This window comes from Schistocerca piceifrons, chromosome 10, assembly GCF_021461385.2.
Source record: "Schistocerca piceifrons isolate TAMUIC-IGC-003096 chromosome 10, iqSchPice1.1, whole genome shotgun sequence".
In the NCBI taxonomy this organism is placed as follows: domain Eukaryota; kingdom Metazoa; phylum Arthropoda; class Insecta; order Orthoptera; family Acrididae; genus Schistocerca; species Schistocerca piceifrons.
Window position 1 is genome coordinate 9911452 of NC_060147.1, and position 18636 is coordinate 9930087.

An 18636-nucleotide genomic window follows, 5' to 3' on the forward strand; every position below is an offset into this window, starting at 1 on the left:
ACCGGTAGACGATCAGTCAGCACTGCCGGATTTCCAGGATGCAGTCGGCGTAGCATCGCATTTGTCAGATGCCACTGAGGAGCTTCGATATTTCAGTTATTTCTTTGATGGCGACCTTATTCGGCTCGTCAAAAGTGAAACGAATCGGTACGCTGGAAACGCAATGAAACGCAAAGTTAGCCTGAAAATAAACTCTGTTTGGCACAAGTAGTCTGCAGTAAAATTGCAAGAGATTTACTGCTCTCTCAGTATTATTTTGCATATGTGCGTCGTCAAATTGCCGAAATTCAGTGATTATTGGTCAACAGACCCTTTTCCGCAGACAGGATTTGCGAATAAATTGTTGAGTCGCGATCGATTTTGTGCTACATTGTCGATGTTACACTTGAATGACAATGCTACGTTCATTAGCAGAGGCGAAGAAAAGCACGACCCACTTCACAAAGTGAGGCCTTTGTGTGATTTTTCGTCCAGGCATGAATCTGACAATAGATGAGGCAATGTGTCCGTTTCGTGGTAGAACAAGCTTCAGAGTATACATGAAAAACAAACCAAATAAATATGGAATAAAACTGTATGCTCTCTGCGATTCATCAACTGGTTATATGCTAAACTGTGATGAATATACAGGTTCTGCAGGCAGTGTTGACAATAGTATCCAGGTCCTTGTAAAAAGGTTGTGTTCACAGTACTTTGGCAAACGACATTGCATTTATATGGATAGGTACTACACCAGTCCATATCTTTTGGACATGTTGTGGGAAAATGAAGCTCTTGGAGTGGGGACTGTAATGCAAAACAGGAAAGGTTTACGACGAATATTCACAACACTAAAACTAAAAAAAAGATAGTTTTTCAAAGGAAACACCCTCTCTTGGCAGTGAGTTGGAAGTCAAAACGAGATGTTTTTTGTCTTTCCACAAAGCATAAGTCTACCAGCACTAGTATTCAAGTGAGGGCCAAAGGTGGAATAGCAGAAATTGTAAAGCCAGGCGTTATTATTGATTACAATAAGAATAAAGCTGGGGTTGACAGAGCAGATCAGTTCTCCAGCTATTATCCATTTGCCCGAAAAACTTTGAAGTGGTGGTAAGAGCTGTTTTTCCACTTGTTTATCGTGTCAACTGTCAACAGTTTTATTTTATATAAAGAGAACACTAGGAAGAATGTATCCCTAGTAAACTTTATTCACAGAGTGGGGAAGAAATTGGCTGAGAAGGGCGGAAATATTTTTCAGCAACAAGCCGCTTCATCCTCACAAATTGAGAGAACATTTGCAAGGCACTTTCCAGAGAAGGTCCAACCAACTGCAAACAAGGTGAATACTAGTAGGTACTGCAAAGTATGTTCAGACAGGGGGAAGAAAGAGATGGCTAAGCGCATCAGGAAGGAAGTAGATGGTGAAGAAAAGACTGTGGCGTTGGCCTCTGCGACCCACAGTGTTTCCAGAATTTTCACACAAAGGCTAACTACATCTGAACTATTAAAATACTCTAGTTTACAGGTACCTGCAGTTAGACAGTCGAGTGATATTTTGTTTTAAATTTAGATACAGTAATAATGGCATCACTCAAGAGAGAGATCATGTAAAACGTTTTATCCACAACATTTTTGTGTTTTCTTTTTCTGATTATAACACCCATTTGTATTTTATATTGTTAAATAAACCCACATTCATGTAAAGCTCTTACTTTTTCCTTTTAAATGATGCAAGAACAATATTCCTATCATTTTTCTGTTCTTTGCAATGTAATTTCAAACATCCATTAAATATGCCAGTTCACAGCCAAGTGACGGGTGTAAAGAGGGCAGTGTTGAAAGTGTTTTAAGGTCATGTAATTCGAGTAAATAACGGCCGCTGATGTGCATACGCGGTGATGGCGCCAGATAGCGACCCAGATGGGTTCCATAGGATTTTACATCAGGCGAATTTGGTCGCCGAGACATCAACGCGAGCTCACTATGATGCTCCTAAAACCACTGTAGCACGGTTCTGGCACCGAGCCGCGGCCAGTTACCAGGTGTACCGGTATCAAATGAGCGTTAAGATACAAATGTATCGATAGGGAACATTTGCTGTGAACGAGCCTTAATTTTTTTATTTTTGTTTGGTTGATATGACATCTGTCAAAGATATTTACTATACATCAAGTCATGGAACAAACATCATGATATGTTTTCATCGTGTTAACAATGTCGAATTTTGTACCAGAAAGTGATGATTTGCAGAAAGCATTAATTTTTTGTTTTCATTTGAAAAAAAAAAAAAAATGCTGTAGGGCCGCATCGAATGCTTGTCGAGGCATATGGTGATCATGCTCTATCAGAAGCAACATGCAAAAGATGGTTTCAACGGTTCAGAAATAATGATTGTGATGTAAGAAAGCCGGCCGGTGTGGCCGTGCGGTTAAAGGCGCTTCAGTCTGGAACCGCGTGACCGCTACGGTCGCAGGTTCGAATCCTGCCTCGGGCATGGATGTGTGTGATGTCCTTAGGTTAGTTAGGTTTAATTAGTTCTAAGTTCTAGGCGACTGATGACCTCAGCAGTTAAGTCGCATAGTGCTCAGAGCCATTTGAACCATTTTTGATGTAAGAAATGATGAACGTGGAAGACCACCAAAAAAGTTCGAAGACGCCGAATTGCAAGCAATATTGGATGAAGATGATACTTTGAGTCAGAAGCAAATGGCAGCAATGCTACATGTTGCACAACAAACAATTTCTGGCCGTTTGAAAGCTATGGGGAAGATCCAAAAGTGTGGAAAATGGGTGCCACATGAATTGAATGAAAGACAGATGGAAAACCGAAAAACCATTTGTCAAATTTTGCTTCAAAGACATGAAAGAAAATCAGTTTTGCATCGAATCGTTACGGGCGATGAAAAATGGATTTATTTTAAAAGTCCTAACCGGGAAAAATCATGGGTTAATCCGGGACAAACATCAACATCGACTGCAAAACCAAATCGATTCGGCAAGAAGACAATGCTCTGTGTTTGGTAGGATCAGAAAGGTGTGGTGTGTCATGAGCTTCTAAAACCCGGTGAAACTGTGAATACTAATCGCTACAGACAACAAATCATCAATAAGAACTACGCATTGATCGAAAAAAGACCAGAATGGGCCAGAAGACATGCCAAAGTAATTTTTTTACACGACAATGCACCTGCACACAAAGCAAAACTGGTTCAGGATACAGTCAAAACACTTGGATGGTTGCTGCTACCCCACCCGCCGTATTCACCAGACTTGGCCCCTTCTGACTACCATTTGTTTTCATCAATGGGACACGCATTGGCTGAGGAACATTTCGATTCCTACGAAGAAGTCGAAAATTGCGTGTCTGATTGGTTTGCTTCAAAAGACGCACATTTCTATTGGCGTGGTGCCGACAAATTGCCAGAAAGGTGGTGAAAATGTATAGAAAGCAATGGTCAGTACTTCCATAAAATGTTTTTAGTTTTCAGTTCAAAATTAGTGCTTCATTTTCACAAAAAAAAGGCTCATTTCATACCGGTACACCTGGTGTACTGTTGAAAGATGACATCGCCGTCGTGGAAGACATTAAGCGTGAAGGGATGCAGGTGGTTCGCAGCTGTCAGCGTGTCTTCGATTACTACCACGGGCCCCATGCGGGCACAGGAGAGTGTCTCCCATAGCATAACACTGTTCCCACGAACCTGCGTCTGTGGTGCGCTGCACGTTTCGTGGCGCCGTTCTGCTCGATGACGGCGTTTTTGGAGACGACCACTGACGTAGTGTAGCAGACATGCGATCCATCCAAAAAGTCGACACTTTTTCATTGATCGACGCTCGAACCCCGATGGTTCCGTGCCCAATGTAACCGTAATTGGCCGTGTTGCTGAGTCAACAGGTGATCATGTAGGAGTGGTCTGCTGCGGAGCAGTGTCTTCCAAACAAATGTCCGTGCACCAGCTTTGTGCTCATTCGGCAGATGCCACAGACCGCCATGTATCCTACTTTACAGAGCAGACAAGTCTCCAAGCCCCACGTTCTGTGTAGAGTCGTGGACGTCCAGCCATTTAGAGGTAGATCCACTGACCTTTTCTCTCTTTCCTTAGATGCTCACGACAGTAGCACGTGAACATTAGACTAGTTTCACCGTTTTAGAAATACTAGGTCACAGGCTCTGCGTAATAAGAATCTGCAGTATGTCAAAGTCTCTTGTCTCAGTGTATTTCCCCATTTGCAGCCCATATCTTGGCTAGGGTGATCCCCCGTCCGTGTCTGCTCCGCTTACATACTTCTGTTACCGCGTCACGTCCCGACAACGCCGCGAGGCGGCATCCAGCGTCGCGCTGGGTACAAGTCATAACGTTCTGACTTATCAGTGTAAATAAAAAGATCCCAGTCACGATTCAGTCGCATTTTCCATTTTCGCTCGTCTCGCGAGCTAGCACTATCACTACAACGGGTTATGAAACTGTAATATATTCTCACAACAATACTTAAAATCAGTTTAATATGGCTTATTTCGTTCATACTTCAATAACGTTCTTTTTTGTTTCATCTGCATGTTACCACCTTGAAACTTCCTGGCAAATTAAAACTGTGTGCCCGACCGAGACTCGAACTCGGGACCTTTGCCTTTTGCGGGCAAGTGAGTCGTGCTTCGGTAGCTCAGATGGCAGAGCACTTGCGCGCGAAAGGCAAAGGTCCCGAGTTCGCGTCTCGGTCGGGCACACAGTTTTAATCTGCCAGGAAGTTTCATATCAGCGCGCACTCCGCTGCAGAGTGAAAATCTCATTATGTTACCATCTTGTTTCCAAGCATTTATACGTTATTCTAAAATGTGAACAGGGATCTAAATATTCGTTTGTAGCCCAATTGGCTAATTATTACAGCCTCTCATAACCATATAAACTGTTGTGTCAGCTTGAGAATTAGTAATATTATTGGAAGAACAACATCTCTGCCTTTGAATGCTAGCTTTACTTTAAAATTAGCATAATTTGTCGCAAATGGTGAGGCAGATAAGACAGGCCACCCCAGATACATCCACAATGAACAAATGTATCGAGGTGCGGTTTTCATCAAGTTATAGGACAATATGGACAGTTTCCTAGTGTCACAGGTAATTTTTATCATTTATAGCCGCCGAATAGCATCATGCATTTTTTTTTCTAATGCAACTATGGGGTGTTCAAAAAGTCTCTCCGCAGTGCCGTATGCTTGTTCGCCTGCCTCTGTTACTTCCCTTCAAGTGGGCGCTTCCAACATTCCATTGTTTCATTTATCTCAGCCAGCGTCAGTAGTGTCGTTGGTGTGAGTCGTTACGTGTTGACGTGAACGTTTAAGTTTAGTTCCTTTATTCGTTTGTTTCGTTTTTGTCACGGTTAAAATGCTGACCATTGAAGAACGTGTGTTTTTAGTCGAACAAGTGTTCAGAGCTGTTGATAAATACACAGTTTCAGTTCATCAAACATTTAATTCAGTTTTCGCGGAGACAACACTCCCACATCGTGATACTGTGCGAGATTTGATTAACAAGTTTCGATGTACGGGTTCAATGACATGCACCGAGAAGTGGTCGTCCTAGAATTTTGTCTGAGAATAAACTACTCAATATTTCCGATAAAATGTCCATCATTCCGAACAAGTCAGTAAGAAAATCTCGCCCAGGAAATCGATGTTAGTGTCGGAACGGCCCACACAGCTGTAAGGAAAAAGATTAGAACTTTTCCCATACAAAGTGACAGTCGTGCAAGAACTGAAAAATACTGACCATCGCAAGAGACTGCATTATTGTCAATGGTTCAAAAATTTCGTTCAACAAAATGGAAGGGATATTCTTAATGAGACGTTTTTCACTGATGATACATGGTTTCATTTATCCGGGTACGTGAACTCGCAAAATTCTCGTATGTGGAGTACCGCAAATCCATTGTGTATTCATGAGGAACCGCTTGATTCTGTGAAAATAGGAGCTTGGATTGCGATTTCTAGACGTCGGATTGTGGGTCCCATATTTTTCAACGAGACAATAAACGCACAACGATACTGCAGTGAGTTTCATTTCGGTATATTCACTGCGGCATACGGCACGCGCGGCTAACAATTATACGGCACTGCGGAGAGACTTTTTGACACCCCGTGTATGCTTCTTCTGTGGCATTTGAAAGAAGCGTCTAGGAGAACGTCAACGACATATCATGTGTGGGGCTTGATAAATAGTACAAGGTGACAGCGCCGCAAATCACTTTGCCGCTGTGCGCAGTAAAGGTTCCACAAATGCCTGCCCTGCTATACCAAATATAAGCAAGCACGTAACTCAGGTAAGGTTCGTGTGCTTATTATCACAGCTGACGTACCAAGTGCTCAAAATGTTGACTTTTAGCGTTACTACATGCTATAAAGCGAGTGTGGAGAAACAATACTGCTTGTTGAATTTCATCCGCAGCACACGCCGTTGTCATAACGCACTCCATGCCTTCGAGAGTCGTCTGTGTTTCCTAATAAAAGCACTCCGTCTTCAGGCCACGCGTGGCCTACCGGTACCATCCGACCGCCGTGTCATCCTCAGTGGAGGATGCGGATAGGAGGGGCGGGGGGTCAGCACACCGCTCTCCCGGTCGTTATGATGGTTTTCTTTGACCGAAGCCACTACTGTTCGGTCGAGTAGCTCCTCAATTGGCATCACGAAGCTGAGTGCACCCCGAAAACGATCTGTTAATTTAATTTTCGCCACGGATAAAAGTATACAGGTATTCCTTTCGTGAGTGTCTAGACCATTTTGCGTGTCCCGAATCCCTGAACGTCCATTCCAATACTCGCCAAATGTTTCCCTGAGAGGATCTGTTATTACACGATGGGATGGACACCAGTCATGTTGCCTTATATCCAGAGGAATGTCTAGTCAGTGAAGTAGGGACCAATGATGCGGGTCTCGAAACACTCAACAAACGCTAACAGACCTAGAGTGTTGCTTTCCCCCCTCATCGTTGACTCAGCGTGGATTTTCAACTAACCATGACTGAGTATTGCGAGCATTGAGTTGCACATTGCTTAAACAAAATTTTGTATAGATATGACCCATCGCTTTGCACTTTCTGTAGATGACATTTGGAGAACCGTAACCAATTTTGGAAGTCATTGAAACGGAGCTGCAGATGAGGGCGAAATGTGAAGAGGAGAAATGCGGTGGAGGGTAGTGTTCGCAGAACACTCGTGTGGTTGATTCGCTTCGTACTTCCGAGGAACCCTCTTTGTGACCCCTGCATTGTGTGTTACTGCTGCTAAAATATTAGTTTCATATCCTTCATCTGTTGCTCGTTTTTTTTCTGTGGCGTATTTTATTCTCCGCCGAGCGGTGTAGGCGCGCGGTCCAGGGCGCCTTGTCACGGTTCGCGCGGGTCCCAGCCGTTGGAGTTTAGAGTCCTCCCTCGGGCGTGGGTGTGTGTGTTGTCCTTAGCGTAAGTTAGTTGAAGTAGTGTGTAAGCCTAGGGACCGATGACCTCAGCAGTTTGGTCCCATAGGAATGAACCAGAAATTTCCAAAATTTTATTCACTGTACTTCCATTTTCTTGAACTTATGTTTATAATGTTTGCAAAGACAGACTGTGAGGGCTTGGCATGATTGAATGTTTTAATTTTTTGACGAGATCTGCCATAAACGATATTCATTTTTTCGACTGTCGTTTACATTGTATCTCAACAGCTTTACAAGAAAGTTATTTGATTGCTGCAACAGCAGAACAGACTGTTGAACTTCGAGCGCACGGGTAAGCAAAGGAACTTTACTCGAGTTACGTGTTTCCTTGCGTTTGGTATAATAGGGTAGACGTTTGTGGAACCTCATCTCCTAACAGCGGGACAGTCGGTTGCGACGCTGTTATCTTGGTAGCATTTGATTAAGTCCCATACATGCTATGTCGTTGAGGTTTTGCTAGAAGCATCTTTTCAAATTCCACAGAAAAATGTATGTACTTCCATTAGAAGGAAAAGTGGGTACTGGCCGAGGTGGCCGAGCGGTTCTAGGCGCTTCAGTCGGTGACCGCGCGACAGCTACGGTCGCAGGTTCGAATTCTGCCTCGGGGATGGATGTGTGTGATGTCCTTTGGTCAGTTAGGTTTAAGTAGTTCCAAGTTGTATTGGACTGATGACCTCAGAAGTTAAGTCCCATAGTGCTCAGAGCCATTTGAACCCTTTGAAAAGTTCGGCGACTATAAACGATAAAAAGTCCTTGCGAACGTCAGCGAATTCGCCATATTGTCCGCTATAACTTGGCAGAAATCCCTCTTCGATATATTTATTCATTCTGGATATATTTCTTAGCTGCTTCACCTGTAAACGGAATTATGCTAATTTTTAAGTAAAGCTAAGAGGCAGAGGCAGAAATGTTGTCCTGGTAACTGTCAGCCCGTTGCAAAATTTTTTTTTTTTTTTTTGAGACTGCAATGATTGACCAGTCGGACTGCAAATGGACGTTTCTATCCCTGTTCACATTTTGATATAACGTGTAAATACTTGGAAACAAGGTCGTAACATTCAGATGGAACAAGCAAGAAAGTTAATCAAGTATAAACGAAATAAGCCATTTCAAAGTGACTTGAAGTACTGTTGTCACAATAAATTAGAGTTGCAAATCCCGCTGCAGAGGCGGTACTAGCAGAATTCTCTGGATCGCGCCCAGTTGGATTGCAAATGAACATTTCGACCCCTATTCACATTTTAGAATAACGTGTAAGTGCTTAAAACGAGGTGATAACATTCACATGGAACTAGCAAGAAAATTAATCAGGTATAAACGAAATAAGTCATATTATACTGACTTTAAGTACTGCCGTGAGAATATGTTACAGTTGCAACCTCGTTGCAGAGATGGTATTCACAGACATGACTAGGACGCGAGACAAGCGAAACTGGCAAATAGGACTGAATCGTTACTGGGACCATTTTACGTATTTATGTTTCTGTTGTCACATATGACGCAAGAAGATGTGAAATCCAGTTACTTTTATTATTTAAATCTATAGGATATTTATACATGCTGATAGTATATGAGGAGTCTTCTTGAAAGTACATACAATTGTAGTATGTACGATTGTACGATTTAATGCTATTTCCTCCTGTGTTTCATGAAGTTGTCAAACTATAAACTTCTTAAATTAAATTTTCCCTGAGACATTTAAGTCTAATTTATCTACGATAACGTTTGAAGCTGCAGAAGTGAACTAAAATTGTTGTTGGGGCCGGGACTCGAACGCGGGCCTTCTTGCTTATTAGGCAGATATGCTGACGATTCCACCACCACAGCATTATGGTCGACATAGCTGCACGAACTACCCAAGCCAAGTACCCTCCCCAACATAAACTCTAATTCACATCTCCCCTTATATTGTCTCTATTACCAGGGCTCTCCGACATTAGAATAGCACGTAATGGGGAAGTGCTGTACTACATGTGATCGTATTTTCCAACGGGTTCGAGTCCCGACCGCAGCACAAATTTTAATTCATTTCTTCAGCTTCCAGCTTTATCGTAGAGTTATAACTTGTTGTTTCTCGCTTATCCCTGTCAGTCGCACCACCCTGTTCAAATGTTTCGTCATTGTCGGAGCAGCCTCGTTATTATATCAACTGCTGCTGCATATCGGGAAATCTCGAGCTCGTTCGACCGCGAATGTCGTTTGTCAGAAGTGGGGCGAGTGTGAAGACAGTGTTGCAGGTAGAATCTATTAAAAACCAAGGCGCCACTGTTACGTCATTACTATACCGGCTTCCTTTCTTCGCGCTGTAGCTCAGAGAGAATAACGACGCAACAAGCTGGTGTTGCAGTCGCTTCATGCTCATCGATTCGTTCCCTAATACTAAAGCCTAGAGGAGAATAATGGCGGAAAAGTGCCACAGGAGTTGAGTGCGCGGTCTTACTGATGTAGTGTGGCACTGACAGAGCGAAAATGGCCAGCTCACAGGATGAGATAGCCACTGATGAAGCTGGTGGAGACGAAAACCAGATAATGTAGTGTACCCATTTGCAAAATTTGCTCCATTTCAGTAAAAATGATTTATGGGAAGAGTTCGATGCTATACTTCACAGTTCAGATAAAAATCATAGAGCGTTCGCCAAGTGCAAACAGTAATTAATTTACAGCAGTCTTCTAAAATTTTTATATATATAGACATTTATTGATATATTAATGTATACATGAATATATATCTATACAAGGGTGATGTACTTGAGGACAATATTATGGAAATGAAGATGAAATTGGAGATATGATTCTGTGTGAAGAGTTTGACAGAGCACTGAAAGACCTAAGTCGAAGCAAGGCCCCGGGAGTAGACAACATTCCATTAGAACTACTGACGGCCTTGGGAGAGCCAGTCCTGACAAAACTCTACCATCTGGAGAGCAAGATGTATGAGACAGGCGAAATACCCTCAGACTTCAAGAAGAATATAATAATTCCAATCCCAAAGAAAGCAGGTGTTGACAGATGTGAAAATTACAGAGCTATCAGTTTAATAAGTCACAGCTGCAAAATACTAACGCTAATTCTTTACAGATGAGTGGAAGAACTGGTAGAAGCCGATCTCGGGGAAGATCAGTTTGGATTCCGCAGATATGTTGGGACACGTGAGGCAATACTGACCCTACGACTTATCTTAGAAGCTAGATTAAGGAAAGGCAAACCTACATTTCTAGCATTTGTAGACTTAGAGAAAGCTTTTGAAAATGTTGATTGGAATACTCTGTTTCAAATTCTACAGGTGGCAGGGGTAAAATACAGGCAGCGAAAGGCTATTTACAATTTGTACAGAAACCAGATGGCAGTTATAAGAGTCGAGGGACATGAAAGGGAAGCAGTGGTTGGGAAGCGAGTGAGACAGGGTTGTAGCCTCTCCCCAAAGTCATTCAATATGTATATTGAGCAAGCAGTAAAGGAAACAGAAGAAAAATTCGGAGTAGATATCCAAGGAGAAGAAATAAAAACTTTGAGGTTCGCCGATGACATTGTAATTCTATCAGAGACAGCAAAGGACTTGGAAGTTGAACGGAATGGGCAGTGTCTTGAATGGAGGACATAAGATGAACATCAACAAAAGCTAAACGAGGATAATGGAATGTAGTCGAATTAAATCGGGTGATGCTGAGGGGATTACGTTAGGAAATGAGACGCTCAAAGTAGTAAACGAGTTTTGCTATTTGGGGAGCAAAATAACAGATGATGTCGGAGAAGTTATAAAATGTAGACTGGCAATGGCAAGGAAAGCGTTTCTGAAGAAGAGATATTTGTTAACATCGAGTATAGATGTAAGTGTCAGGAAGTCGTTTCTGAAAGTATTTGTATGGAGTGTAGCCAGGTATGGAAGTGAAACATGGACGATAAATAGTTTGGACAAGAAGAGAATGTGGTGGTACAGAAGAATGCTGAAGATTGGATGGGTAGATCACATAACTAATGATGAAGTATTGAATAGAATTGGGGAGAAGAGGAATTTGTGGCACAACTTGACAAAAAGAAGGGACGGGTTAGTAGGTCGTTGTGAGGCATCAAGGGATCACAAATTTAGCATTGGAGGGCAGCGTGGGGGGTACAAATCGTAGAGGGAGACCAAGAGATGAATACACTAAGCAGATTCAGAAGGATGTAGGTTGCAGTAAGTACTGGGAGATGAAGAAGCTTGCACATGATAGGGTAGCATGGAGAGCTGCATCAAACCAGTCTCAGGACTGAAGACCACAACAACAGACAACATGTATATCTATTCATACACAAATACCTACACACACAATATACGTATAGATATTTACGTACCTCCACACACACGCACACACACACACACAGTCACACTTTATATATATATATATATATATATATATATATATATATATATATATATATATATATATATATATATAGTATGAGTGTGTGTGTGTATGTGCAGGTACGTAAGTAAGAATGTATATTACGGTATATTGATAATTTTCACTTATGGACCGTCTGACAGCAACTGAGTAAAACACAATTTTAGTGCCATACGCGTTTCGCCTTTGTTTTCTGCAAGGCATTATCAGTGGCATGTTGCGTAGACAGTTTCTTACATATTACGCTCCTGTTGCATTTTTGGTGTTGTTCTTCTTCCTGTGAGCGCCAATTTGCTGTTTTCTCCGCATTCCACAGCACTATGCACTGAACGCTTGTTTTTGCCACTGTAGAACTGTTTTTAACCTTAACATTAATGTAACTGAGGAGGACAGGACCACAAAAGTTGAAGATGTCAATACAGCTATGTCAAGCATTCCCAGTCAACGTGTACAACAGGTTCAAGAAAATTCATCTGAGACTCCATAAGACGATACAGCATATAAAATTCAACAGAACATGCAAAAAGAACGATTTAATTCCAAGTTACATTAAGGTAAAGGTTAAAAACAGTTCTACAGTGGCAAAAACAAGCGTTCAGTGCATAATGCTGTGGAATGCGGAAAAAACAGCAAATTGGCGCTCGTAAACCAGCGGAAACTGCGAGACCGGTAAATAAAATAACAAATCTTACCTCAGTGTAAACACTTAACTGAATAAAGCAACGAAGAAAATACTGCCTGCCACACACAAGACTCGAACCCTGAGCACCACGCGCTCAAGTCGCACACGTGGGTACTTTATCCGTATCTTTTCTTTTTTCATGATTTTTATCTTTTTTTCTTTCTTTTTTCCGGGCCGGGAATCGAATCCGTATTTCCCGCTTACCGCGAGCGTTCGCCTTACATTTTTTTTCCTTTTTTTATATAAAAGACACCACAATTCTTTTTGTTTTATTGCTTCTTTTTTTGCAGACGCCTTGATCACTTTTTTCTTAATTTACTGCAAATAACATAAAATAACGACTGTCTTCCACTGTGGTCGTTGGCCCCTATCACGCCATTCTACCCTCAAAAACAAGAAAAACAAAGATAGTGTCACCGCCACTTTCACCCTAAAAGCTAATTAGGACGGTTGTTTGCCACCATTTCAGGCTCCGCCCACGAACAAAAATTAAATACGCCTCTGTACGTTTAGTCACAAAAAGTAAACGATATAGGAAAGGGTCCAAAATTTTTTTAAATCTTATTCCCGGGGTGTCCACAGCAGCTAGACGGCAGGATGTCCAGGTCGTCTTCACGTTCAGCGAGGGTGAAACACCCTATAATTACCTTTGATTTCTCTCGTCAGCCATCATGCGCTATATCTCAATCTCTTCTGAGACCCGGTATATCCCAATGGTCTGGAGCGAGCGTCGACAACGACCCCCAGGTAACTCGCAAAGAGCGAACCATAGCGATGCCTTGTGCCGTAAAGCTGTGTAGTTGCTCGTTAAGTAATGCCAAAAATCTAAGAACCCTCCAACGCTCTCACTAAAAAAGTATGACAATACCATACCCTTAACCGACACCGTGGCGTTGTGACGAGCAGCAGGGAAGTAAGTGACGTCGGGATGGATCAGTCCGGTGGGCTCTACCAACACCACCCGGACTACAGGCCTGCGCGCACACTTGTGACGTCACATACTGATGGCCAGGTCTGTATCGGAACGCTCCTACGAACTTTACGAGCTTTAGAACTGTGACCGCATAGGAGTTCTCGTGCTCTTCCTCTTCTACATGGCCTTGCAATGAAAGTATGAAAATTTATGTCATTGCGTAAAGTAACTGAACAAAACTGCCCTACGATATTTCAAGACGTAAAATTATTTTGACGATTTGCCTTAAATACGCGTTTCTAGACTCGAATACAAACTGTAATTTTAAATTCCGTCTTTTACCTCTGGAGCTACGTTTTCTTGCAGTAAAAAATCGGCAATGTGCAACAACAAGCAGACGCTTCCTGTTTTAAATAAAGCAGCTGGAGCTCCTACAGAGTTTAAGAATTTGTTTCCCCGGTTATTTTCGTAAATTTTCCTCTCCACTTCAAAATATGCTGACCTCACACGAAACTCAAATCATTCGACGAAATTGAGCACCGCCTGACGCAATGTTTAATAAATAAAAAAACCCGAAAAAATATTTTATTTCTCTGTTTCTCCAGAAATTTACAACCTTAAACATGGAAAAATTGTTTCTCCTTTATCCTTGACTGAAATTCGTGTCACAGAGTGATGTTAATTTAATCACAGTGCACTTACATCGAAATTCTGCTTTCTATACTGCTTAATCTGTCGAACACAGAATTCATTAAAGCAATTTTCTAAGGTAGTTGACTCAAATTGAAATTATTTCCGAATAGCTGTATATGTAAAACTGAACAAAATCATTCTGTAGCTCTTCCAAATAAAAGTACTGGACACTCAGTAATCTGATAGGAATGATAAGGAATACTAAACATTTTCGAGACACACTAATTAATACAACTATTCTGTGTGACAATAGTTGCTTCGTATTAACCTCGCAGCAATGGTCCAGAATTAAGAAACAAATTATACTGGTACATGATACATAACTGCTTTTAAAAACAATTGGCAAATGTGGTGCAATGGAAACAAATAACACGCTATAAATCGTTTCAATAAAGACATGTTGCTGCTCAATAATACATCGGCTGACGTGACAGTCTTCGCCATTCCACTTTCGCAACAACATCGTTGGAAAGAAGCCTGCTGCCACATCTTTGCACTGACGTTTGTCCTCACCATGGCAACCACTAGTTCGACTATCGACTTTACTACAACTTCAGTGGAAATAAGCCTGCTGCCTCATCTTTGCAACGGAGTCTAACTTCACCATGGCAACCAGTGGTTCCAAATGGTTCACTAACAGGCCTTGAGAGGGCAACCCATGTACTGCCAAATGGAAGTTCATTTTTCCTACATATTTAAATATTTTTAACGCTTCTTAATTGACAATAGCTGTTTAATAAGCTAAGTTTAGTGTGTATTTATTTTTAATTCTTGACAATGTTCTTTTAACTAAGAAATTTTAAATTGTAATTCGACTTATAACTCATTGGTTAGTACTGACATCATGCAGAGAGAAGTGGGTGGAGCCTCCATTATATATAGTAAGACGTGCACTGGTTTCTCCAGTAGTGATTCTCCAATAGAAAGAGGTTCCTACTCGATGGTAATTCATCGTTTTATAGCTTTATAACTTTATATATTTTCTTTAATTTATCTAGCCCTCTAATTAAAGCTTTGTATACAACTTATAGGTCTGAAGATAACCACAGTAATCGAAACCGGTCACCTTGATAAAGTAATCGTGATCAAGACTGTTTTTAATAGTAATATAAACTTTTTGTCATTTACTTACCCTTGAATGATCCGTAGACACAAATTACCGTCTCGGAATAGCTGTAATCTAGCCATTTCTCGACTTCACATATTTGGGAAATCGAAACATGTGCACTTCCATGCCTTTTTGGGATTTATAATTTCCCTGGCAAAAGGGAACGCAACACTTGTACCTCATACTTCGCAGAACTGTAGGCGAATACTGTATGAAATATATATCAGTTGCGCGTGGCACACACTTTCAACACAACATGCAAGTCAACGGGACTACCAACTGAAGATAAGATGGCCAACAGTTTGTGACGTCACCTGCCAATATGGCCGCTGTGTGTAGGCCTTGTATCTCGAAGGCTTTGGCTCCGAACTGACGCGTCCGTCGCAGCCACAATGCCGACATGCGCCGTGTGAGGAGCCAGCAGTCGGCAGCCGCACCACAAACGAATCGGTGCATGCTGGTGTCGACAGCCGGCCGCTCTGGCCGAGCGGTTCTAGGCGCATCAGTCCGGAACCGCACGACCGCCACGGACGCAGGTTCGAATCCTCCCTAGGGCATGGATGTGTGTGATGTCCTTAGGTTAGTTATGTTTAAGCGGTTCTAAGTTCTAGGAGACTGATGACCACAGGTGTTAAGTCCCATAGTGCTCAGGGCCATTCGAAACATTTGATTTCGGTGTCGACAGCGCCGCATCTGGGGCAGAGAGGATCCTCGGCAAGATGTACAACGTGTAAACGTTGTCGGATGGGGAATTTTTCAGTCGTTGTTGTTGTTGTTGTGGTCTTCAGTCCTGAGACTGGTTTGAAGCAGCTCTCCATGCTACTCTATCCTGTGCAAGCTTCTTCATCTCCCAGTACCTACTGCAACCTACATCCTTCTGAATCTGCTTAGTGTATTCATCTCTTGGTCTACCTCTACGATTTTTACCCTCCACGCTGCCCTCCAATACTAAATTGGTGATCCCTTGATGCCTCAGAACATGTCCTACCAACCGATCCCTTTTTCTAGTCAAGTTGTGCCACAAACTTCTCTTCTCCCCAATCCTATTCAATACCTCCTGATTAGTTATGTGATCTACCCACCTAATCTTCAGCATTCTTCTGTAGCACCACATTTCGAAAGCTTCTATTCTCTTCTTGTGTAAACTATTTATCGTCCATGTTTCACTTCCATACATGGCTACACTCCATACATATACTTTCAGAAACGACTTCCTAACACTTAAATCTATACTCGATGTTAACAAATTCTCTTGTTCAGAAACGCTTACCTTGCCATTTCCAGTCTACATTTTATATCCTCTCTACTTCGACAATGATCAGTTATTTTGTTCCCCAAATAGCAAAACTCGTTTACTACTTTGTCTCATTTCCTAATCTAATTCTCGCGGCATCACCCGGCTTAATTCGACTACATTCCATTATTCTCGTTTTGCTTTTGTTGATGTTCATCTTATCTCCTCCTTTCAAGACACTGTCCATTCCGTTCAACTGCTGTTCCAAGTCCTTTGCTGTCTCTGACAGAATTACAATGTCATCGGCGAACGTCAAAGTTTTTATTTCTTCTTCACGGTTTTTAATACCTACTCCGAATTTTTCTTTTGTTTCCTTTATTTCTTGCTCAATATACAGATTGAATAACATCGGGGAGAGGCTACAACCCTGTCTTACTCCCTTCCCAACCGCTGCTTTCCTCAATTCTGCTGTCCCTCAATTCTTATAACTGCCATCTGGTTTGTGTACAAATTGTATTTTCCCCCTGCCTCCTTCAGAATTTGAAAGAGAGTATTCCAGTCAACATTGTCAAAAGCTTTCTCTAAGTCTACAAATGCTAGATACGTAGGTTTGCCTTTCCTTAATCTAGCTTCTAAGATAAGTCGTAGGGTCAGTATTGCCTCACGTGTTCCAACATTTCTACGGAATCCAAACAGATCTTCCCCGAGATCGGCTTCTACCAGTTTTACCATTTGTCTGTAAAGAATTCGCATTAGCATTTTGCAGCTGTGACTTATTAAACAGATACTTCGGTAATTTTCACATCTGTCAACACGTGCTTTTTTTCGGATTGGAATTATCATATTCTTTTTAAAGTCTGAGGGTATTTCGCCTGTCTCATACATCTTGCTCACCAGATGGTAAAGTTTTGTCAGGACTTTCTCTCCCAAGGCTATGAGTAGTTCCAGTGGAATGTTGTCTACTCCCGGGGCCTTGTTTCGACTTAGGTCTTTCAGTGCTCTGTCAAACTCTTCACGCAGTATCGTATCTGCCATTTCATCTTCATCTACCTTCTCTTCCATTTCCATAATATTGTCCTCAAGAACATCGCCCTTGTGTAGACCCTCTATATACTCCTTCCACATTTGCGGTTTCCCTTCTTTGCTTAGAACTGGTTTTCCATCTGAGCTCTTTATATTCATACAAGTGGTTCTCTTTTCTCCAAAGGTCTCTTTAATTGTCCTGTAGGCAGTATCTGTCTTACCCCTAGTGAGACAAGCCTCTACATCCTTACATTTGTCCTCTAGCCATCCCTGCTTAGCCATTTTGCACTTCCTGTCGATCTAATTTTTGAGATGTTTGTATTCCTTTTTGCCTGCTTCACTTGCTGCATTTTGTATTTTCTTCTTTCCTCAATTAAATTTAGTATCTCTTCTGCTACGCAAGGATTTCTACTAGCCCTCGTCTTTTTACCTACTTGATCCTCTGCTGCCTTCACTATTGCATCCCTCAAAGCTACCCATTCTTCTTCTACTGTATTTCTTTCCCCCATTCCTGTCAATTGTTCCCTTATGCCCTCCCTGACACTCTGTACAACCTAATGTATAATGTGTAAACGGTGTCGGGTGGGTAATTTTTCAGTCGTTATCATATACCACAGCGCCCTCACCGCCTTGGGAAGGAAAGGCGAGTGTATGTTACTCCACACCCGCCACCAGCCAACTGCCGGATGTCGGCCTTCAATCGTATTAACAGGCAGTGTCAGTTGAAAGCAGCGGTAGAAGTTCTTGGTTCTAGGAGCTCGCGTAATGGGTAGACACCCAACAGATAACTCATGACTACCAGATAGGTGCGAATGTGACGCAGTGCTGGCGCGTTGTGTCCGATAGGATTGGACGGCCGGAGGGACTGAGGCGGCGCCTGCTCAGTGTACCAGGCAGGGAGTCCTTGTCCGAAGCACGTAGCCGGTGCATCGTCCACACGAAGAGAGCGCGCACCCTGTTGCGTACGTTTATCACTCCGATGCCGCCTGCACGTGTGGGCAACGTCAGTGCCTCGTAATGGTTCTTGAACACATTAGCACTGAGCCACACCGACGTGGAATACTTTACTTTGATTGGTGTCGTGTCCCGAGAGGGAGTGAGAATGACACGAATGATAATCAGGGGTGGTGGTGTTGGCAGAAGAGCCAACA

At 42.3% G+C, this 18636-nt stretch overlaps 1 protein-coding gene across 1 annotated transcript in view; it reads left to right on the plus strand.

Moving 5' to 3' along the window:
• The first annotated feature begins 13442 nt into the window (after window positions 1–13442).
• Window positions 13443–18636, plus strand: part of LOC124719030 (acetylcholinesterase-like) — an 866528-nt gene continuing 861334 nt past the window's right edge. The window contains exon 1 of the mRNA XM_047244699.1: window positions 13443–13526. Coding sequence (XP_047100655.1) covers window positions 13443–13526 — 84 coding nt within the window. The remainder of the gene's footprint in view (window positions 13527–18636) is intronic.